Source organism: Haliaeetus albicilla, chromosome 21 (genome assembly GCF_947461875.1).
Source record: "Haliaeetus albicilla chromosome 21, bHalAlb1.1, whole genome shotgun sequence".
Taxonomy (NCBI): domain Eukaryota; kingdom Metazoa; phylum Chordata; class Aves; order Accipitriformes; family Accipitridae; genus Haliaeetus; species Haliaeetus albicilla.
In genome coordinates this window covers 3424288-3447942 of record NC_091503.1, presented here as the reverse complement: position 1 = coordinate 3447942, position 23655 = coordinate 3424288, and the positions used below count along the sequence as shown (strand labels likewise).

The 23655-nt window shown below is 37.0% G+C and overlaps 1 protein-coding gene across 1 annotated transcript in view; it reads left to right on the top strand.

The window, feature by feature from the left end:
• Window positions 1–23655, top strand: part of DNAH5 (dynein axonemal heavy chain 5) — a 145222-nt gene that overhangs the window by 67831 nt on the left and 53736 nt on the right. Inside the window, exons 33-46 of the mRNA XM_069808869.1 lie at window positions 740–952; window positions 1761–1985; window positions 3288–3460; window positions 4371–4549; window positions 6123–6310; window positions 6867–7061; window positions 7738–7872; window positions 8674–8781; window positions 12282–12435; window positions 14105–14251; window positions 16621–16862; window positions 21900–22076; window positions 22549–22753; window positions 23244–23386. Coding sequence (XP_069664970.1) covers window positions 740–952; window positions 1761–1985; window positions 3288–3460; window positions 4371–4549; window positions 6123–6310; window positions 6867–7061; window positions 7738–7872; window positions 8674–8781; window positions 12282–12435; window positions 14105–14251; window positions 16621–16862; window positions 21900–22076; window positions 22549–22753; window positions 23244–23386 — 2484 coding nt within the window. The remainder of the gene's footprint in view (window positions 1–739; window positions 953–1760; window positions 1986–3287; window positions 3461–4370; window positions 4550–6122; window positions 6311–6866; window positions 7062–7737; window positions 7873–8673; window positions 8782–12281; window positions 12436–14104; window positions 14252–16620; window positions 16863–21899; window positions 22077–22548; window positions 22754–23243; window positions 23387–23655) is intronic.

Below are 23655 nucleotides of genomic sequence, written 5' to 3'. Positions count from 1 at the left end.
CAAAAATTTGCACCAGTACTTAGGTTTCAGAAGAAAACATCCAGGTACTGAACTGTCTTATGTGGCTTAATGTAGGCTAGCATCCTCTCAGATAAGCTTTCTGATTCTTTATGACATATTTGTATCTTTAGATTGCCTGTATTTGTACTTTTTCATTCATTTTTTGATTGTAAGAAAAAGCATATCTAGTCTCTCACCTGTTTTAGTTATCCTTAATATCCCTTCAAACATACTGTTTGAGGAACTGTTTTCTTATACCCTTTACAAGAACAGATAGCAACAAAAATTTTTCTTTCCCTGTGTATGTATAAATTTTCTTAGAAATTCACTACCTCCCCATGCATTTGAAATTAGTTTCATTGACCATGTTCCTTTTGTGTTTCCGTTATTTTTGATTGTAAGCCTGTAAATTTTCTTAGGATATTAATCCACGAGTAATGGTGGAAGGTTTCCTTTATTGTGACTGGAAAGTGGATGTTGTCATTTAAACTTAAGTGCAATTCAGGGATTGTCAGTGTATTGGGGTTTGTGTCCTTGTTCAGGTGACAGTGTTTTGTTTAAAGCCTTTCTGCATGCCAGCAGTAATGATTTAATTGTTTTTATATTTCATTTAACAGGTTGGTATAATTTATTAGTTACCTAAATAAGTTTAATGGAGTGATGGCAGGAAAATCAGACAGTTATGGTAAAGATAACAATGAATTTATAAACACAAATGTTCTCGCTTTGCTTTTATTAGATATATGATCGTATATTGTCGGTTAGTTCACGAGAGGGTGAGACTATAGAGCTGACTAGACCTGTAATGGCTGAAGGTAATGTGGAAGTTTGGCTCAATTCTTTGTTGAAGGAATCCCAGCTGTCACTGCATCGTGTTATTCGCCAGGCAGCTGCGCACATCCAGGAAACTAGTTTCCAGCTGACTGAATTTCTTTCTACTTACCCAGCCCAGGTAATATTATTGTTAAATCAATGAAGAATTGTTCACAGATATGTAGCATGTTGATGTTTTTTTTTCTTGTCTTTGCAATCAAAATTGCAGCCAGTGTTATAAATGTAAAACTGACATTTAAATTTATCTTAATCACCTCAGTCTTTTAAGTTACAGTTTACATATCTGAAACCAAAAGAAAACTTACCCTGAAGCTCTTGTTCAAAAATAATGCTGAATGCAGTAAATTAATGCAATGGAGTTAACACTGTTTCTTTACCAGCTTAATACTTGACTGCTGAAGGAAAAGCAGTAAAACTGTATATTTGTTTATATATTCAGGAAGACACTATATATTGGTAAAGATTTGGAGCAGAGGCTAGTGCTGAGGGAAAATTATTTCCTTAGTAAAAGCTTCTTCACTTGTGATCAGGAATGTTGCTGGAGAAGGAAGAAAAGCTTTGTGAATTATTGAAAAAATATTTTAAATTGAAGCATTAATTATTCACTGATTAGTTATTAATTATATATAAAGCATATTAATTATATATAGTATTTATATATGCTGTAAATTATATTGAACAGTTTTATCAGCAGTGCACTGTAGGCAGTATCTACAAGGTGGAAGTGTGGACTTAACTATGTTTATGAATGGAGTTGGGACACACAAAACAAATGCATGGGTTCACTGATCTCTATATGGATGCATGAAAAACTAATTTTAAACAAATAGTAGCAGAACCATTTCTTTAGTTTATATGTGTCTCTGAAGGTACATTTTGGGTGAAAGAGAAAAGATTATGAAGCATATGCTTTTATGTTTCCTAAGGTTGGGTTGTTGGGGATCCAAATGATTTGGACAAGAGACTCAGAAGAAGCTTTGACTAATGCCAGGTATGATAAAAAAGCTATGCGAAAGACGAACCAGTTTTTCCTGGATCTTCTAAACATGCTGATAGATATGACAACAAAAGACCTTAGCCCAGTCGAGCGAGTTAAATACGAGACATTAATCACTATTCATGTGCATCAGAGGGACATTTTTGATGGTCTGGTAAGTATGGAAAAATTTACAATGAGTTATGAGGTGGTTTCCACATAAAACAGTGTGAAAGGACAAGAGGAAAATATTATTGTACCTATGAACTCCTGCCTCTTAAGCTAAACGTTTAATTTGAGGACTGTAATGATTATGTGACCTGGAGTATTATAAAAATGCTGATGTTGCTTCAATCCATGTCTTAGTTTCCCTTTAAGTAATTCAGTGGGTTTTTTGCCCCACAAGCAGTAGCAGAATTTTATAATACTTTGTATTGGCCCGCTTAAGTTAGATGCCTCTGTTGCCTGATCAGTTAGGGACTTCTTTTTCCTCACACATTGTGTTGCAGGTAATTGTCCTTTCTCTGGACTACATTGTGAGTTTTGAGGAGTGAATAGATTGAAGGTAGAGTTATAGTACAGGAAAAAGTTTGAAGTTGGTTGAAGCAGCTATCCCCTCTGTTTTTGTTTCAGTAGCATACTTAATTATTACTTAGGGATTTATTTATTCACTTCACACCTTCTCATGCTGCCACAGGATACTAAAATTAGGAAAATGAAAGCATTTACTGCTTAAACAATCAAACTTAAAAGCTAGCCTACCTTTTTACCTATAGGAAGCTCTGGACCTGACTCTGAAATTAAGCTGAGAAAAGAATTACTGAGGTTTAACCCATTGCTGATAAGCAGGCACTTATCTTTTCATTGTAGTCAAGTTATAATCATCTTATGTAAGTATAATTTTTAGATACAACCTGTAGGATATCTTTTTTAATCCTGTTTTAATATTCAGTTGGTCAACTTTGAATTACTTCCAGCTCTGTTGAATTTTTTTAACTAATATCTGCACCATGACAGTGTCTTGAAATACCTTTTTTCCAATTTGCATGTGTTTCCATGCAATTCTCATGACATTTTTTAAAATCAAGTATTGCATTACGTGCTTCCTACTCATATGTAAAAATAAAATGGTAGAGATGAGTAAAAGAAATTACAGCTTTAATGTTAACTGAACTTAATGAATTTTGTTTGAGACTTATGGACTGTTCATTTTTATTTAGAATTTTGACATACTTGTTTAAAGCCTGAAGTTCCTTTGCCTTAGTATGGGTTTCAGGGACAGCACTAACACATTAGCAATTTTTGTGGTAAAAAATCAAGATAGGGTCTTCACTATTCTTGTGTAACTAGCTGTTCTTTCTGTCTTTCGTTGTGATTGCAGTGCTGCCTTTGCAGTACTACTAAGATGAGGTAATACAAATGCAAAAGTAAATGTTAACCATTAATATCACAGCCTTTTTTTCCCCTTTTTTCTTAGTGTTGCATGCATATCAAGAGCCCTACAGACTTCGAGTGGCTGAAACAGTGTAGATTTTATTTTAATGAAGACTCTGATAAAATGATGATTAAGATCACTGATGTGGGTTTCACATACCAGAATGAATTCTTGGGCTGTACTGACAGGCTTGTCATAACACCTCTTACAGACAGGTGAAAAAGACTGATTTTATTCCTTTATGCTTTGATGCCAAACCTAGGCTTTCACAAGAGCAATTTAGTCATTCCTTTTGGATGCAAAATAGATCTCTGCAGAGTTTATCCTTCACAGTCTTATCAAAGTCAATAATTTTACATGGAAGGCATTAATATTTTAGTTTCTGTGCCTTACAATACGAGTAACTTCCAGTTCAATTTCTGCCACATGACAAGATTCTGCCTTTGATCTAGAAGGTATTTGAAGGAATTGCAGTCCTATTAAGAGAGGGGCCTACCTACCTAACTGGAACAACACAAAGGATGCTTTATAAGCTATCATTGGCAAAATAAAGGGCATCGGGTGGGTTTGGTTGGTTGTGGGTTGTTTTTGTTGTTTTTTTTTAAACTATTCCATACAGCAAATTCTAGAGCATCTCTTTAGATATAATTGTTAGCTGGTGTTTCACTGCATTAGGCATACAAGTTTCATTTATGAAAATGGGATGCACTGTATGATCAAACTTTCAGGTGGATGAGAAAGGAAAGGTTAGCTGTCTTTCATTATTGTACTCCATACTATAATGTAGTTAAGAACTACTTCAGTTGAAGTAATTCAGGAACTAAGCTACCCAAACTAGATTAGGCAGCATCTCTGTATCTGCTTTCTTCCCTTCTCGTGATCTTTCAGGTTGTTGATTATTGAGGATTATCTGTTCTTCCACTTTATGTATGAGATGAACCCTAATATTACCTGCATCAGAGGCTGAGTGAAGGGTTTTCCTTCTTACTGATTTAAATTGTAATTAGAGGCATGTAATTTCAGCAGTTTCCTTGTCTCCTTAAATCAGACCTTCCCCATGTAACACACTTGAGTAAGTTTCTCTGGCTGCAGGCCATTAAGTGATGATAGCCTGTTGCCTTTTAGATGTTACATCACTTTGGCTCAAGCTTTAGGCATGAGCATGGGTGGAGCACCTGTGGGACCTGCAGGAACTGGAAAAACTGAAACCATCAAAGACATGGGACGGTGCCTTGGAAAATATGTAGTGGTCTTCAACTGTTCAGACCAGATGGATTTCCGAGGACTTGGGAGGATCTTCAAAGGTAAGATGTGGACCAAAGGTAAGATGTTGGCCGAAAGGGTCAACTGTATCCTTGGGTGCGTTAAGCGCACCATAACTAATTGGTCAAAAGAAGTGATTGTCCCACTGTACTCAGCACTGGAGTGGTCTCATCTCAAGTACCGTGTACAGTTTTGGGGTCAACAACGTAAGAAGCATATAAAAATAATAGAATGTGTCCAAAGGAGAGCAACAAAGATGGTGAAAGAACTAGAAGGCATGATTTACGAGGAACAGCTGAGTGTACTAGGTTTGTTCATCTTGGAAAAGGAGGAGACTGAGGGGTGCCCTTGTTGCTGTCTACAACTTCCTCATGAGGGGGAGCGGAGAGGGAGGCGCTGATCTCTTCTCTCTGGTGTCTGGTAATAGGACATGAGGGAATGGCTTAAAGCTGTGTCAGGTGAAGTTCACATTGGATATTAGGAAAACTTTTTTCCCCAAGGAAGTAGTCAGGGCCCAAAGCCTGTCGGTGTTCAAGTAGTGTTTGGACAACACTCTTAGATGTATGGTTTAACTGTTGGGTAGCCCTGTGTGGAGTCAGGACTGGACTTGATGATCCTCATGAGTCCTTTACAACTCAGGATATTCTGTGATTATATGATTCTATGGACTATGTGAAAGTTACAAATGCTGAGAGAACATCTTTATAAAGCAAGGTCAACAAATAATCAAAGGTGGTTTTCAGCCTTTTAATTCAAGTAATTAATATCTTATGAATGTAAAATACATTTGCGACATGGTCTTCAAGGAATAGAAATGTCTGAAACCATAAGACAGTTTATGAAAGGATACAAAAAGACACTTGAAATAATTAAGGAGGATGGCAAGTACAAAAAGAAAAATCTGTGAAATTTATTTCTGAACCGGTGGAATGTGTTGGATTCCGATTTCAGTATTTTGTCTCCTTCAAATGTCAAAGTTTTTATCAGTTGAAGGAAGTGCATGAACAGTGCTATATATGTTAAAAACAATTGGCACAGCTCACTGACGTTAGATGCAGATGACTTTTTTTAGGCACCAGAAACTGATACCTCTCAGTCATGGCAGATGTTGAATTAGAGATCAAGTGGAGGTCCTTGGCTCTTGTATTGTTGCAAGTGACTGCGTTGATGATTTTTTGTTTTGTTTTCCCCAAAATACATGAGGAAGAATGCAGTTGTGGCACAGACTGACCCCTAACTTCTTTCCAGGTGAAGTCAACTTTATTGTTCATTTTAATCTGTGCGATAAGCTATTGACAACCCATCATATTTTCATAGACTTACTGCAGGGATTTTTTCTGGGGGGTAGGGAGGACCAGTAAAACATTCAAGATGCTGAGAGAAGGAGCAGAAATTGAAGGATGTAGTATCCTAGACAAGCTTGAGGACTTTTGGAATTTTGCAACTTCTTGCTTAAAAAAGAGTTAAACTCTTCTCCTTGACTCTTTCCCAACCCTCAAAAATAAACTTTTTTTTTTTCCTGAGGTAGATTAACCTGATTTTTGGCTTATGAATTGCGCCAAAAAAGGGTTAACAACATAATGGTCAGATGCTTAGTTGCTTTTCTCTTTGAAGGTCTTGCTCAGTCTGGCTCCTGGGGTTGCTTTGATGAGTTCAATCGTATTGATTTACCAGTACTATCGGTAGCTGCGCAGCAAATTGCAGTTGTGCTGACATGTAAGAAGGAACGTAAGAAAAGCTTTATTTTTACTGATGGTGATAATGTGGAAATGAACCCAGAATTTGGCATCTTTCTTACTATGGTAGGTATTCAGTAGGTTTCTAATAAGCCAGTGTTGATTGTACAATAATCGCTTCTAACCTGGTGTGTTAAGTGTACTTGCTAACTCATATTGTCACTCAGCTCTTAGAACTCACTGGCAGTTTGAGAACATTGAGCGTTACTACAAAGACAGTTTACAGGCTCTTGTTTCAATGACATCAAGCACATGCAAATAACAAATACAGCCAGTGTTGTAAATACAAGTTATCTCAACGTCAGATTAATTGTGCATGCTGCATTCTGGTAGTACAGAGAAGTGGCCATAGAGATATAGGTAGAAGTAGCTGGTAAAAACAGGACATATAAGGCTATAAATACAGATTTGAAGTGTTTAGGTGGAACATTTTTCATACCTCATGGATGTAAGAGAGGCTAAAATGCTGTAGAGATATGGTGGTAAATCTGCATGGCAATTAATTTTTACATGTGATTTAAAGCCAAAAAGCTATTTTTGTCTAACCAGGTTACATGTTCCTTTGCTGATTCTTCTGTTTGTGCAAGTTGCAGTCAACTTCAAAACCTGTTCTTCTCTCCAGAATCCAGGATATGCTGGACGGCAAGAACTTCCTGAAAACTTGAAGATCAACTTCCGTTCGGTGGCTATGATGGTTCCTGATCGTCAAATCATAATTCGTGTCAAATTGGCTAGTTGTGGTTTCATTGCTAATGTTGTATTGGCAAGGAAATTCTTTACGCTGTACAAGCTGTGTGAAGAGCAACTGTCAAAGCAGGTGATTATTTTCATATGAGGAGAAATTATCTTAGGGGAAAAATTATATGTGATGTCACAAATTATTGTTATCTATGTGAAGAAAATGGAAAAGTTCATGTTCACTAAGTAAGCTAAATGACACTTGCATTTTAGTAGTGCAACCCTCTGCTGTCCTGGAGGATTAACTCCTCCTACAGGTTATCTTACAAGAATGGGACTGTCATTCGGAACACTGCTTATTATTAAGATTTAGCTTTAATGAATGGTGATTGCTGAGGCAAATAAAGGGCTTGTATATTAGTCGGTCTTATAGAACGGATTGAGAGGCATTTGGTTTGTGCTGCCTGTGCTTGTTTAGGTGTTTCTCAAATAAAGTCAGTTTCCAAGGTCCACAGAGAATTCAAAATAATACTGCTAGTTTATTTCTTAATAGTCCTTGGGAACCTTACCTTTGTTCAAAGACTTGTGATGACATTTCTTTTTTTTGTCACACCTTGCAGTTTGGTAGATGGTAGCAGAGGTGGGGAATGAAGTCTCCCATAGTCATACAGCCAAAGGCTAGTTGTTGGATATTAGGAAGCATTTGTGCCACGTGTACCACTTCTTATACAAATACATATCTTAAATGACAAATAAGAATTGTTTCATGCATGTTAACTGGGGGAAGATTTCCTCAAACTTTGCATATCTTCTAGGTGCATTATGATTTTGGCTTGCGGAATATATTGTCAGTGCTACGTACGTTAGGAGCAGCAAAAAGAGCAAATCCCACAGATACTGAATCTACCATTGTCATGCGTGTGCTGAGAGACATGAACCTGTCTAAACTGGTAAGTTCTGAGGGCCTGGTAAATTAATTAAACTGCACTTTGGAGCTATGTGGGCTTTCTTGGAAATACAATTTAAAACTGTTAAGGCGATCACTAGAAGATTGGATGTGGCCTTTACACTGAAGATAGCCTGGAAATGTTCCATTTTCTGGATGGACTTGGGTACTAGTTTTGGCTGGGATAGACTTTATTTTCGTTGTAGTACCTTGTATGGGGCTGGGGAGGGAGTGAGCAAGGGGCTGTGTGGTGCTTGGCTGCCTACCTGGGTTAAACCACACCACCTTGAATTGTTCAGAATTGTTTTTACATATTTTCCTTGCTACCTACAAAAATAAGCGACCAAAGAGAAGTCTATATAGTAACCTCTTTAGAACCTTTGACCTGAAGTATTTAGTCACTCTTTTGAAATAATCCTTATTTGTAGTAATGAGTACCATCTCATCTGTCTTAAATAGCTAACAGAACCTCTTCTGTTGCTGTGATACTTCATCTCTTTTATTATCTTTTTTTACACCTTAGACAAATAATTTCCTATTTGTATAAATGATATTGCTAAAATCTACTTTAATAAATTCAGTCTGTATGTTAGTGGTTTATTTTCAATAGCTTTTGATTATTGGCAGCATCATATGATCTCCTTCTGCTATGTCCTGCTAGAGTGTTTAGCACCTAGAGTGTTACTGTGTATGGTTCCTTATGTTTTCAAATATTTCTTTAGCTCTGCAAGAGTTCGGGATTGTTTTTTAAGATGCTAGAATAAATAGGTTTTAATCTGTTTCCCCCACCCCTGATTTTCACTAGATTGATGAAGATGAACCCTTATTCCTGAGTCTAATTGAAGATCTGTTTCCAGATATCCAGCTTGATAAAGTAGGCTATCCTGAATTGGAAGCCGCCATTGACAAACAGGTAATGTTTCTCTTGATCTGTGCTGCTGTGGCATAACTATTGTGATGTGACATCTAAGAAAGTTACTGGTGTTTCATCTACCCAGCTGGTAGTAATATGTTTTACTATTTAGAGGGAGAGTAAGCTTTTCCATAAATCTTTACCATTGGCATATCATTATTAACCTTATTCTTAAGGATGTTAGTGAATTGTGATTGTGGCATCCTGTGGTTTTCTTGTGAGTCATTTGTGGTGACCAGTTTTAAAAATGTGTGGATATACGCTTGCCTTATGTGACCCAGGATTTAGTACTTGTGTAAAGTCTTAACAGTCAGAACATGAGCTTGAGAAAAGACTTACCTAAAATGACACTTCCTCTACTTCATCTCCCATTAGATCTTTTGGAATATTTCAATAGGGCCAACTTAAGAACATCAGTGGGATATAGAAGGCTAATGAAGTATGTACACTTAAATGATCATCTCTATTAAACTTTCCTCCAGAATTTCAATAATTCCTCAGATAATTATCCAATAGTTAAACAGCGAAATAAATGACTCAAAAATGTGGAAATTGAAAAATGAAAGAAATTGAAAATCAGAAGTGCATTTCTGAAGAATTTGAGTTTATGACTTTTTATTTATTTATATTTAATATGATTAGATACAAGTGAAAAGGTCTGCTTCTGGCTTTCCTAACAAGGAAGAGTTGGATCATCAGCTAATGTTTATAAAACTGTTTTGCTTTCTGTAGTTTATACAGTTGGCTTTAAAAAAGGACTTGCAAATTAAGCTTTTATTAGGAGAAACTATAAAGAACTTGAATCTCATGCTTTAAATTGTCATTTCCTAATAAATTAAAAAGTGGTCTTAATAACATGGTCTTTATGTTTCTACTGGTGATGATGTGTGAAGCCAGACATAGAAAGTGTCAATGCTTTTAACAACAAACCATTGTCACTTGTTTCTAAGTAGGGTGTAATGTTAGCCCATACTGAAGCAGTGTTGGAAACTTGAAGAGCTTTAGGTGCTGTGATTATCTTATGTAACCCAAAATTTATCAAAAGTTCAGATCTAGGAATCTCATGGTGCCTTTTTAGTGCTATGACAGTGTTTGAAAATTTTGTTAGTTTATTTTGGCATATTTTTTTCATATTGCTAAAACTTAAAATCTGGAGAAACCAGAAATGGTAGGCTGTTTTATTTGTCTTGGAAGTGAATCAAGGTTTTATTAAATAGAGCGCTTCGCTGTGTTTTCAGAGCTATAATGACTTAGTACAATGAAAACAGCTAGGTTAGGACAGAATCAAGTTCATGAGGACTATTTTTATTAGGGAAGGGGGACAGGAGTGGTTGGGAAAATATCATAACGAAGAAATAGGCGTTACTTGAATTAAAGTGTTTCTCTATGTTTACATGTTGTGATGGGTTTGACCCCAGCTGGCAGCTAAGCCAACACCCAGTCACTTGCTTACTTTCCCCCAGCGGGTTGTGGGAGAGATTCAGAGGGGGAAAAGAGAGGGGGAAAAAAGCTCATAGGTCTAGACTGAGACAGTTTAATAAATGAAGAAAAAAAAAGGAAAAGAAGTGATGCAAAAGCAATTGCTCACCACCAGCAGACTGATGCTCAGCCAGTCTTTGAGCAATGGCAACTTTGGAGACACTTCCCCCCAGTTTTGTTGCTGAGCGTAATGTTATCACTTGCAGTGGGGTTGGAATGGATACCTTTAAAGGTCCCTCCCAACTCAAACTATTCTATGATACGGAGTATCCCTTTGGTTAGTCCGAGTCAACTGTCCTAGCTGTGTTCCCTCCCAACTTCTTGCCCTCCCCCAGCTGGCTTGCTGATGGGGCAGTGTGAGAAACAGAGGTGGCCTTGATGCTGTGTAAATATGGTTCAGCAATAGCCAAAACACTGGTGTGTTACCAGCACTGTTTTGGTTACATATCTAAACCATGGCATCATATGGGCTACTACCAAGAAAATTAACTCCATCCCAACTAGACCCAGTACATATCTACAACTGTTAACAGAGGATCTTTTGAGAACATGTCAAGTCTGCTTGTCAACATGTTTATTTTTCGATAAGGGAAGTATCTAGTCTACAAGATTATTATAGAATCATGAGTGTTAGAAACTATTAAGAAAAGACAGGTGTCCACTGATGGCATTCGATTAGAGTGAAGGAATAACTAACACGACCATCTTGTTTTATGTGAAGAAAGAAATCAGTTCAGGTATGTTCTGTCCGTGCATCATTAGGTTTTGGATATATTGCTGTATATATTTGGACTCTGGAAACAAGTCAGAAGGCTACATTCTATACTGGAAAGAAAGGCAGCTTGGCTGGTTTGGTGTCAACTGCAAGAGCTGTTAAGATGTAAATGATAGCAGAATTTTATCATGTATCCATGAAAATGGTGTATCTGATGTCTTCATTGTGCTTTGCAAACTCCATTGCTTCAACAGTGGTGTTCTTCATGGCGATGAGGAGTTGGTGGCACCATATACTTCATGGTTGCTGTTGATGAATCCATCTTGTGCTGCTTTCTGTTCCTGGCTTCCTTGCAGAGCGAGATAAATTGAACTGACATGAGGTTCGATAGGCGAGTAATATAGCAAGTGGTAGTGCCAGTTCCATGGTTCTAACTGACTATGTGACAGTAATTGTAAAAGCTGAGTTTTATATCCTATCAGTAAAAAGTTAGACCTCTTTTTACTGATAATAGTTTCTGAGATTTTTTGTGGAACATAATTTAGAACCAGAAATTATACTTGAATTAAAATATAATAGTTATTTTGAGAGCTTCACTTTTATAACATGTTCTTGAGTTTTTAGAAATTTTTTTGACTGTCAAAAACATAGTGTGCTATGAATTCTTAAGAAATAGTTCTAGCTTTTCTCTGCTGGCTAAAAACTTTCTTGTTCACTTCCAGCTGAGTCACTTTCACAAGTGACAGCAATACCACTGTAGTGAGATAACTTCTTTAAGCTTGGAACTAGTAAAATAGTAAACAAGCATGTGACATTTGGTTCTAAAACATCGTGTCTTTTCTTAGAAAGATGATATTAAGAAGTTACTGAAAGGTCCGTCTGTACACTGAGAAATATTTAACAAAATGTTTTACAGAAAAACTTTTGGCTATTGTAAGCATTTAGAAACACAAGTCATCATCATCATAAAAAGGCAACTATTCTGAGAGGCAAGTAAAAGCGCTCTGTGGCTATGAAAGACATTGCTAGCAAGAGTGTTTGTAAAATTCTTGTCTTTTCCTTAAAATGATGCTTTAACCCTAAGAAGAGCCGGAAAAAAAAAAAAGGATGGTTTATCTTCTTTTATTTTCCTGAATACATATTTAAATACTAAGTGTCCCTTCTTTTTCCAAACAGTTTTCTATATACACAAAACCTTTACAAAGAGTGTAGTCTTCTGCTGAAGATTTTTTTTTTTTTTTTAAAAACATCAAAATATCTTGTGCACTAAAATAGTAGTAATTTGATTTTCTGTCACTATCTATAGGTGGAGGAAGCTGGACTTGTTTGTCATCCTCCTTGGAAACTGAAAGTTATCCAACTTTTTGAAACCCAGAGAGTAAGGCATGGATTGATGACTCTAGGACCTAGTGGTGCAGGAAAAACTGTTTGCATCCACACTTTAATGAAAGCCATGACAGGTGTGTGAGTATTTATATTGTAAACTGTTATTAAACTGTTAAATTGTAAACTTTAAACAACATTGTTTCTTCACAGAAATCCTCAATTACTTCACTGTGAGAAAATATTACTGGAAGAATCTGTTTGTGTGTTGCGAATACTAGTTGTTGTGGTAGTATCTTTTAAAAGCTTAAAACTGTCTGACATTCAAGGTCATATAATACATATCCTATTTCCAATATTATGATACTTACATCAGAAGTTCTTATTCTAGAAACATTGAGAAAGAGGAATACTGTCTGGGCAGACAGCTCAGACAAGTGATTAAAGCATCTCCCAGGTTGGGCTGAAGTAATGCTGAAACCTTCCCCTAATCATAAGTATATAGTCCTTTTTGAACACAATTCACAAAACAAGGTCTTTATCTGCAGTATAAAATAAATACTTATATCATTTGTTGCTGCTAGGAGATAGTTACTAGTTTAGGCAGAGACAAAGTCTTCAAGGGTATTCATTTTGTGTCCTGGCTGGATGCTTGAGGAGTGTGTGTTTTTTGTCCTCTGTATTTCTAAGCAAAAATATTAGTGGAAGAACTTCTGTTTGATCCTATTAAACTAAAAGTTCATAACTGGAGGAAAAAACCCATCTCTTTTGAGGTAAGCTGGTGTTACACCATTTCACAGGCTTCAGTAGGCTGCTTATACAATTTTCCAGAAATGGATAGCTTCTGTAAAAAATGGTTCAGCCATTTTCTCATCCATGCAGTACTTAGTGTGCTTAAGAAACACTATAAGCTCTACATTGCAGCGTAAATGTTCCATTCAGGGAAAAAAAGCAGAAAGAACAGATAGTTGCATTATACTATTTTCCTGTATTTCTGTAGTATGGAAATGTGAACTACAACCAAGATAAAGCTGCCACAATACTTTTTTCAAGCTGATCTTCTGGCATAACCTCATGAAATTTAAAACTACGTGATTTGCCAGGCTTCTATCTTACATGTTAGTGAACTGTGATTATAATTAAGATTTTAAGATAAGCCATTTTTTTAGCTCTTTCTTTCAACATCTTATTACTGGTGCCTGATTAAGTTTTAATGTTAGCTTTTCTAAAGATGTCTGGCATAGGAGTTTTTAAGCTGTTGTTAATGTGGAAAATATAAGGGTTATATGATCACGGTATGGCTAGATGGAATTTAGCTGCCCAAGAGGCTTCACAAGGATATGCTCATACTATATACTTTGCCTATTCTAAGATGTATGCAAGTGCACAATGGGGAAAAACCAAAAAACGATCATGTGGAGGGTCTGTCTGGTATTTAGTCATTGGGTTTTAAAAAAGTGCATCCAAACCAAAGGCTTTAAAGTTTTATTGTTTGAAAAGCCTTCAAAATATTAAGCTAAACCTTGAATAAATTTCATCTTGCTGCTCTTCTGTTCCCCATGAATTTATGAAATGTGAATTGTACTTTCAAAAGTTTCAGAACTTTGTTCTACTCTAAATTTTGATGGCTCCAATTAACAAATGTTGATGTATAGCAAGAGATAAGTTTTCCAAGTAAATACGCAACTTCTTATAATGGTGAATGCATATTAAACCATACATTTAAGTGTAATGATTTTGAATTTGTCAAAGTTCTCTGGCTGTTGAAAAGAAATACCGAAATTAACCAATGATCTGCTTTCATAGATTGTGGACAGCCACATCGTGAAATGAGAATGAATCCTAAAGCTATAACTGCTTCACAAATGTTTGGTCGTCTTGATGTGGCAACAAATGATTGGACAGATGGAATATTTTCAACACTCTGGAGAAAAACTTTAAGAGCCAAGAAAGGTATAATGGAAAAAAATTCTCTCCAAAACAAAACAAGCTGCAGGACATCTCTCTAAAGCACATTAGCAAACTTTTTTTTTTTTTTTTTTTTTAACTTACATGGAAGCATTGGAATATTGGTGCAAGAACTTCTGTCTATTGCACAGATTCTGTTCTAAACACTTTGTGTTCACACTGTGTAGTGTAGCAAATACTGTTTCACTGAATTTGCTGATCTCTCTCTTTCAAATGATAGGCCCTTGAATGGAAGAAAAGTGGAAGGTAAGAGTCAGTTCCCCCAGCACTGGTATACTATAAAAAATTTCGGTGCTGTCAGGATTTCTACCTGGTCTCCAGCTGCCATACTAGAAGGATGTGAATCTCCTTTGTGTCACACCTCCTGCTAGCCCTGCACATACCATAGTTCATCTCAAATGGCACTAGATAATTCTGTTTAGGCAAGCAACTTCTGCCTGAAATAATGCTGGCATATATTCTTAGAATGCTATATTAACTAAAAGAGAGACCTTGATGGTTTGATGCTAGATGGTTTCTTCCTTGTTTTGTCTGAATATTAGTATGTGACCTTATCATTAGGCCTGAAGGACTAAAGGAAAAAAAAAAAGAGAAAATTCTAATGTTTTTTGTACTGTCAGTTTTCATACAAAAATTCTTAGTCTTTAAGGATACAGATACTTTTAAAATAGAAAATACTTTTGGATTTAATTATGTTGGTTTTGTTTCAAATCTAGAAAATGTAGCACCCCTGAGAACGTAGTAGAGCATTAATTGTTGATTTTTTTTCTATTTTTCCCCTCAACGTGAAATATAAATTAGCATACTCAATGACTTCTTCAGATTCACTGTTTGCAACACTTTGTAGTGTCTCTTTATGATGAGAACTCCAGACCATCTCATGCCTGAGATGCCTGCACTGTAGCTATTTGCCTCAGAGGTGTGAAAGTTTCTCATCTGGAAGCTTCTTGGCTGTCCTGGTTTCAGCTGGGATAGAGTTAACTGTCTCCCTAGTAGCTGGTACAGTGCTATGTTTTGAGTTCAGTATGAGAAGAATGTTGATAACACACTGATGTTTTCAGTTGTTGCTCAGTAGTGTTTAGGCTAAAGTCAAGGATTTTTCAGCTTCTCATGCGCAGCCAGCAAGAAAGCTGGAGGGGCACAAGAAGTTGGCACAGGACACAACCAGGGCACCTGACCCAAACTGGCCAACGGTGTATTCCATACCATGGGATGTCCCATCTAGTTTAGGAACTGGGGGGAGTGGGGGCGGGGAATCGCCGCTCGGGGACTGGCTGGGTGTCGGTCGGCGGGTGGTGAGCAATTGCCCTGCACGTCATTTGTACATTCCAGTCCTTTCATTATTGTTGTTGTCATTTTATTAGTGTTATCATTATCATTATTAGTTTCTTCTTTTCTGTTCTATTAAACCGTTCTTATCTCAACCCACGAGTTTTACTACTTTTCCCGATTTTCTCCCCCATCCCACTGGATGGGGGGGAGTGAGTGAGCGGCTGCGTGGTGCTCAGTTGCTGGCTGGGGTTTAACCATGACATTGGTTCGTACCTAGCAACACCCCAAGCCACCTAGGCCTCGACAGTGCGGGCTCACTCTGAAGGCGGATGAGAGTGGGACCATCTCTGACTAAAGGACCATCCAGCAATGCACAACAGGGCTGGCTACTCCCTAAGGGATGGGGAGCCAGAAGCTAAGGCAGGCTCCCTTTCTAGCCAAGGCCTGTTGCTCACTGCCTGAGTGAGGGGAGCAGGACAGACCCAGACCCTCCTAGGAAATAGAGGCAGGCTTTAAGATCCATTTCTGTTACTAAATGGAAAAAGCTAGGAAAACCTTCAGAGAGCTGGATCAAGTTTACAAGCAGGAGAACCAACAACAAGAATCTTCCCCCAATGGACCTCCTTTACTTAAGAAAGTGAGCATGCTATCTGAAGGAGTGATTTTTCAAGTCTTCCTCTCATTTAATCTCACTACCTTTATGCAAACTCTTTGGAAATGAATGGTGGTTTTAAATAGATGTATAGTTTCTATCTTATTTATGCTGTTTTACGTAAGTTGAAATAAACCTAACTTATTACTGCAATGAAGACTGGATCCATAAAACTGTTTCACACTATTACAAACTGATGACATGCTGATGACTATATACTGAGCAATGGATAATTATCAGGAGGTGACAAAATGAAGTACTTAATTGAAATTGAGTGATGGAAAAGGTAATTGTACTAAAAGCTGAGATTCTAGCTCTGTACGTGAATTCAGAATTAGTTCAAAATTTGTTTGCAGAGAGAAGAAACTGGTCTTTGAAAGAAACTAGAACTTCCTCCATAGGCATTTGTATTGGTTATTTTGCATTATAGGTGACCACATCTGGATAGTTCTTGATGGTCCAGTTGATGCTATTTGGATTGAGAACCTTAATTCTGTCCTGGATGATAACAGAACTCTAACACTAGCAAATGGAGATCGGATACCTATGGCACCAAATTGCAAAATAGTCTTTGAACCTCATAGTATTGATAACGCTTCTCCAGCAACAGTTTCAAGGAATGGGATGGTATTCATGAGCTCATCAGTTCTCAGCTGGAGCCCTATCCTTGAGGTACAATAACTAAGTGATTGTTTACGTATTAGAAGTTTTACTGATTACTTATTCAACACTTCACTGTTGTTACTTTAGGACCTAATTTTGTGACTTTTGTTGTGAAATGCATTTTACACTGTATAAAGTTAGAAGTCAGTATTTAATATAGCAATGTTTCTGATATTTTATACAAGAGTGAATAATGTAATGTTTTCAGGAACATAGTCAACGTATTGCACTTTTAAAAACACGGGTATTTCACTTTGGGACAAATTTGTAATTCAAGGTATTTTATACAATTGAAGAGCAACTCGGTTGTCAAAATACCAACTACCTGGCAGCCCCTAGTACAGCTTCAGACCAAGGAAAAAGAAAGAGTAAACAGGCTGATTCAGGAATCCAGAAATCCTCAAGAAAACACAAGTTCTCTTGATATTTCTTAAAATTAATTGCAGTTGGGATTTAGAACCAGAAGTGAAGTCAATACAGCATCAAAGTATTGATGTTCTTACTTGGTTAAGTTGTCTGTTAACATTTCTAGAAGCAAAATGTCTGAAGAACAAAGCAGTGGTTACTCTGTCTCTGGCATGGAATGAATGAGTGGGAAAAACAACATGTTATAGGTGTGTTTTGGGGGGAAGAACAGCATTTAGCAATATTCAGATTTCAAAGTGATTTATAAAGTGATTTTTTTCTTGTATGTCATCTTTCATCTTCCAAAAACCAGAAAAAATAAACCCTTATGTTGACTGAATGTTGGTCATGATACAGTGACTGACACATTTAGAGACTTGAGCATACGATGTTTTTTTTTTCATGTAGCAAATATCTTGGTAAAGATGAAACGTAAGAGTTCCCAAGAATCTACCTAATGCTCTATAGTAATATATTTCAGCAAAACTTTCAGCATTTAATTCCAGTTGTGTCCCCTTTTGAGAAAACAACAGAGGCAATAGCAGTAAAAAAACAGTTTGTTTCTGAGTATCTTTTTTTTAATGTTAAGCCCTATATTGCCTTAGAAATTCATTGAAGTAGGCTCCTCAGGATTAAGACTTTTTAAAAAATTAAATTAAAAGAAATATTAATTTATTTTCTCTTTATTTTTCTCTTGTCTAGTTAGTCTTACTGAGAATATTTTGTTGACGTTACTTTGCTTTGATGAAATGTGGACTGTCTCATGCGTATCAAAAATTAAAACTTTATTCCTTGTGGCTAAGGCACTGATTCCTGTCATCATAGAGAAAATTACTTTATTACCTTCTCCTGAAACCCAATTGAATATACCTTTCTTCTGTCTAATCCCAAATTAATGTTTCTTCATATGGGCTTTAAATTTTAATTTTAAGCTAGGAATAATTTAGTCTTTCTATTTATGAAATCAGAACATCGTCTAGGCCCTTGTAGCCTAAATACCTCCCTGTTTGCAGACTCAAAAGAACAAAACTTCACAGGTTACTATGAGCTGGCAGACTGAATTTTACTGTCTTCCTTTCTACAAAGTATCCCATTAACAAGTTTTTTTAATAATTTTTAAAATTAATATTTCACAGTCTCATTTGTTTGTTTCGTTTTCCAAATCAAATAGAATACCAGTGGAAAATAAAACTAACGCTCATGTAAGACAGTGTTGCTTAACGAGCAAGATGAAAATACAGTTGGATTCATATTAACTTTCAGATGTTACTAGTTGAGGAAGCCTTTTGTAATGATTACCCTGTATTATTCTCAGATTTCTTACTATATTAACCCATAAAGCTTCTCTTGCTTCTAAGTGTTGTATAGCTTGCTTGTTTATAACCAGATTCCTTCTCCGTAAATCCCTGATGTGTCTGGCAGCAGAGAAGTTGACATGCCACGGGGCACGGTCTGGGGCAGTGCCTAGAACAACTGTCCTTAGCGTATCGGAGGTTTCAGCAGAGGTGGAAATCAAGAAAGAGACGGTATGCTGCTGCCCAAGCCCTGGGTGGCAGGCGGTGCCTCGTGCCTTTTCCTGGGGCTGGAGACAGTAGAGCCCCCCGGCCCCCCCCCCCCCCCAGGGAATTGTGCCCTGGGCATGGAGTTATCAGGTGAAGGAGCTGTGGGAAGGGGTGTGAAGACTTGTGTGCCTTCAGGGAGGATAAACAGTTTAGCAGGATCTCCACAGAGACACTGCAGACTCAAGATCCGTAGCTCAGTAATAGAAAGGAGAGGGATTGAGAGATTGCATTCAAAGCTTTGCTCAACAGAAACTATCAAGGTGAGGAAGGCTGTAAACTTGTGATTTCTGGCAACAGAAGTGAGGTTTCCTTTCCACCTGCAGATCTGAAATGGTAGGTCAGGTATAATGCTCTGAGAATAGGTGAGGAGCAGTAAGATTCACTAGGGGAGGCATCAGAACCTAGCTTAGCCTTAACCATTTAAGAGGCAAAGGAGTGTGACTGTCATCAGAGACTCTCTCCTATGATGGAGGCACCCATGTGCTGTGACTTGTTGCCTGTGGAGGTTTGCTGTTTGTGAAGGACTAGGGGTTGCTGCAGAAGGCTGTTACCGTATTTCTCTAGGAGTGCCTAGAGCCTTTCCCTTTTAGAATGAAATTAAATCATACAGAGCTGGCTGTTCAATCACAGTTACTTAGCAATACTCGAGAATCATTGCTAATTCATTTGATAGGTTTCTTTGCCAAGTCTAAAATGTTTGCATTCTTAATAGGAAAAAAAAAAGTGTTTAACAAGTTTCCTAAAAATTTGGCTGTTACTGAAGTTTTACCAATGCAAATACATGCAGTCAACACAAGTGCCTTGTGTATATGAGTGAAAGGCTTTACTTTTTCTTTTTTTTTAAATAATATGGATACTTGAGAAAGTTTAAGTGTAAATTATGCATCTAGGACAATGGCTGCCATGAGATTCCGCTTGTGTTGTTCCTTTCTGTACTTAGAAGGCTGCATAGGGCCTGCGATGATAGGTTCTCGCAGCTCTGCCGCCTCGTATTGGTTAATTTGCAGGCAACAACTTCCTGAATGTTTCAGTTTAAATTGAGCTATAGATTCAGCTGCAAAGACAGTAAAAAACAAACAAAAGCATTTTATTTTGCCTTATCAGTCATGATTTGCCTCCTGACTTCGAAGGGATACGCAGGCTAAATTACTTGTGTTGAAGTGTTGCATGAAAGTAGTTTCACTTAATCCATGACCTTATGCTTCTACTGTATTTCAGTGGTAGCAACAGTCAAAAAGAAAAGAAGAACCTGTTTTTTTCTTTTTTTTCTTTTGGATACCAGAAAACAAATTATGTTCATTTCAGCCATGAAACATGCCTTCCAACCTCCCTTCCTCTCCCCCCCAAAAATTGGCTATAAAATTGCAACCTATAGCTATTTATCATTTGAGCCAATAGCATTTATTTGGTTTTTGTTTGATTTGGTTTTACCTCATAAATAAAATATCTTGATGGCTATTTCAGTACATCTTCCTTTAAATCTATGTTGTAGTGCGATATGCTACATAGTCCCAGCAGATCAGGGTAGTTGTTAATCTTGCTTTGTTCACTAGAGGATTTCCTTACTTTTGTAATAGAATTAAATGGAGTTTTCTTTCTTTAGTTCCTAATTCTCAGATGCGCAATGAAACATAGTATTTGTTGATATTTCAGAAGAACTTCGAAAAATATTTAACAACAAATACAAATTGCTCAGGAAGTTGTATATATTTAGATTTCACATCCTTACAATTTATAAACAACTAAATATAGCAGCCTATTGGGATGTAATATCATGACATAAGCAATTTCCAAATTCAGTGAAATAGATCTCAACCTTTTCATATTGCTGTTCTTGTCTAACATGCTTCTTAAGCAGCTTTTGCAAAGTGATCTAAGCTATTTGATCTGTCACTCATCAACCTCCTCCAAAGAAAAAACATCTTACCAACTTTTCTACTTATCTCTACTATTTTCTGAACAGCTGGTGAAGTTCCACCTACCTGTTTCTAGAAAGCTTTTTCATATATCTACCTATTTGTAATCAGTCCCAGAGTTTACTTATTTAAGGCAGTAAAAGATAGACTTTCAAAAGATTATGAAGGTAGAAGTGTAGAGAAGAATCACAGAAGCACAAAATAGTTGAGGTTGGAAGGGACCTCTGGAGATCGTGCAGTTGAATACGCCTCACTCAAAGCAGGGTCGACTGGGGTAGGTTGCTTAGGACTGTGACCTGTTGAGTTTTGAGATGGAGACTCCAGAAGCTCACTGAGAAGCCTGTTACAGTGTTTGACCACCCTCACAACAACAACAAAAGAAGTTTTTTCTGTTTAGATGTTTAGATGGAATTTATTTGATTTCAATTTGTGCCAAATTTTAGTTTGAATTTTGGGGAAGAGTCCGCAAGTGTTTTTGCTGATGAGTGTATTTTATGCAGGAAATAAATTCATGCCATGTAAATGAGAAGCATTCTGCCACACAAATGAGAGAAAGCTTCTAGGTAACTCGAAGCAGCAGGTTACTACTTTGAGCTAAAGGCATCAAAGAACAAATCCTGTTCTGTGATCTTGAGAAATAGGTAGTTTTAATTAGGTTTTGTTTATCCAGCATTACAGATACTGAGATGCATAAAAATCCCCACTACACACACCAGCAGACATCCCCGTGTGAAATCCTAACTTTTTTTCTGCAGCTGCCGGATGTTTCTGGGGTGCCCTGTATCACTGCTAGAAACTAATGTTGTGCAGAATAAATCAAACTTGTGTCGTACATATGATGGTCTTTCTTTGCAGAGATGTTGTATATCTTAAACAGCCATTGTGATTAAAAAAATATTTGAAAAGAATGATTTTTGTGCAGTTGAAAACTTTAAAGGGCTTTTTTTCTTCAGTATCTGTGTTTTACATCCAGTAGGAGTTATGCATACTTGAGTAAAGTTTGACCTCCTGCTAGCCAAACCCTGCCCGACAGGCAGGGAATCTGAACCCCCGAAAAAGAAATCAACTTTCCGTGCTTGCTGCACCTTTTGCATTACTACAGCTGAATTTACTGAGACTCGCATTGGGAACTATATTTATTTTCTCGCCATGCTTTGCAACAGGGATTTTTGAAAAGACGTTCCTTCCAAGAGGCTGAAGTTCTACGTCAGCTGTATTCTTCATCATTCCCAGACTTATACCGCTTCAGCATTCAGTCTCTGCAATGGAAGACTGAGATGTTGGAAGCCTTTGTGATTATGCAGAGCATTAATATGCTGCAGGGCCTTATCCCACCTAAGGTAAAGTCATGTAGATTTTTTTATATTTACTTAATCTAACAGAGATAATTTTAAATCATGAGATTACATAGAGGAGAGATTCTTTGATGACTTGGAATATAAATGAAGATGCAGGTTAGTAAGGAATACCTTTTTTTTTAGAAAATAATAGCTAGGATGTGCCCTCTTTCATATCTGGATTTGATGTTAAGCACTGACATGTAGCATGTGTCAGCACATTTATTTCAGGGGTTTTTTGGTGGATTGTTATCAGATTATAAACTAGAACTTGAATCAAATGCTGTAATGGTTGATTACAACTGATATTTACAGGCTGCTTTTCTATATTTTGTGGTCTACTTGATATTGATTCGGTCTGTTCTTTGATGAAGACGTCAGTAAATTTAAACATGACTGAAGGCTTTTAACCTGATGTTATTATGAAGTAGAGTTTTCAGGCTATTGAAAATAAAAGCCTAACTCAATCCTTCAGGAGCAAGGAGGGGAGTTGACTCCAAAATACCTGGAAAGGCTGTACATCTTCTCTCTTATGTGGAGTGTAGGAGCATTACTAGAACTGGAAGACAGATGCAAAATGGAGCACTGGCTTCGAAACCATGCAACAATAAAACTTGATCTTCCCTGTATCCCAGAAGGCAGTGAAGATACCATGTTCGATTATTATGTGGCATATGACGGTTAGTAACCCAGCTGGGTGGTATGGGGTAAAACTTAAACGTAATTTTAAAATTGTGCTGCTTTCAGAGAATTAATTCAGAAGGTTTTTGTAGCTTACCTTCTTTTGTGTTCCTTGGCAAGTTTTGTTTTACAGCTACACTTTACTGGTGATGTTGTAGAAAGCTTTTTCCCTGTTTCCTGTGAGAAATCAGAATGTGGCTATATTGCTACAGAATGCTGCATGGACTTTGTGATGATGAATTGTCAAGTGAACAAAAATAGGCAAGCTTTGTCCTTGTCATAATTTATGTAGGAAAGAGGAGTAAGCCTCTTAGATCCAACCTGGGAGATTCTATGATTATATGATTCTGTAACTTTGGTCTGAATTTACAAAGTGGGATTACTGTATGTGAGACAGAGGCACTGATAGATGGGTTAACTCTATGAAAAATAAAAGAAGCGATGATGCCTTGTATCTCTAAAACATTAGCTTTGTTTCTTTCTTATTAGGTAAATGGATGCACTGGGATACACGTGTTGAAGAGTATGTATATCCCAGTAGCAGCACTCCAGAGTATGGCTCCATTCTTGTACCTAATGTTGACAATGTGAGAATGGATTTCCTTATTGAAACCATCGCAAAGCAGGGCAAGGTACTTTGTCTATATTTAACATTTAAATAGTGCTAACAGTACATGTAATAAAGTTTTTGAATTAGAAATGTAATATTATATCATTGAAAAGGAAGAACTTTTTTTTTTTTTAACATAAAATGGTGATTCCAGGAGGCACATTCATGTAAATATGCTTGAACTCTTGAATACTCACTGCTTCCGGACTTTTTTGTCTTCCCCTCACGCATCTGTTCTATAGTGTAAATAACCGTAATTACAGCTGAGTTCAGGTCAGAACAGAATCAATC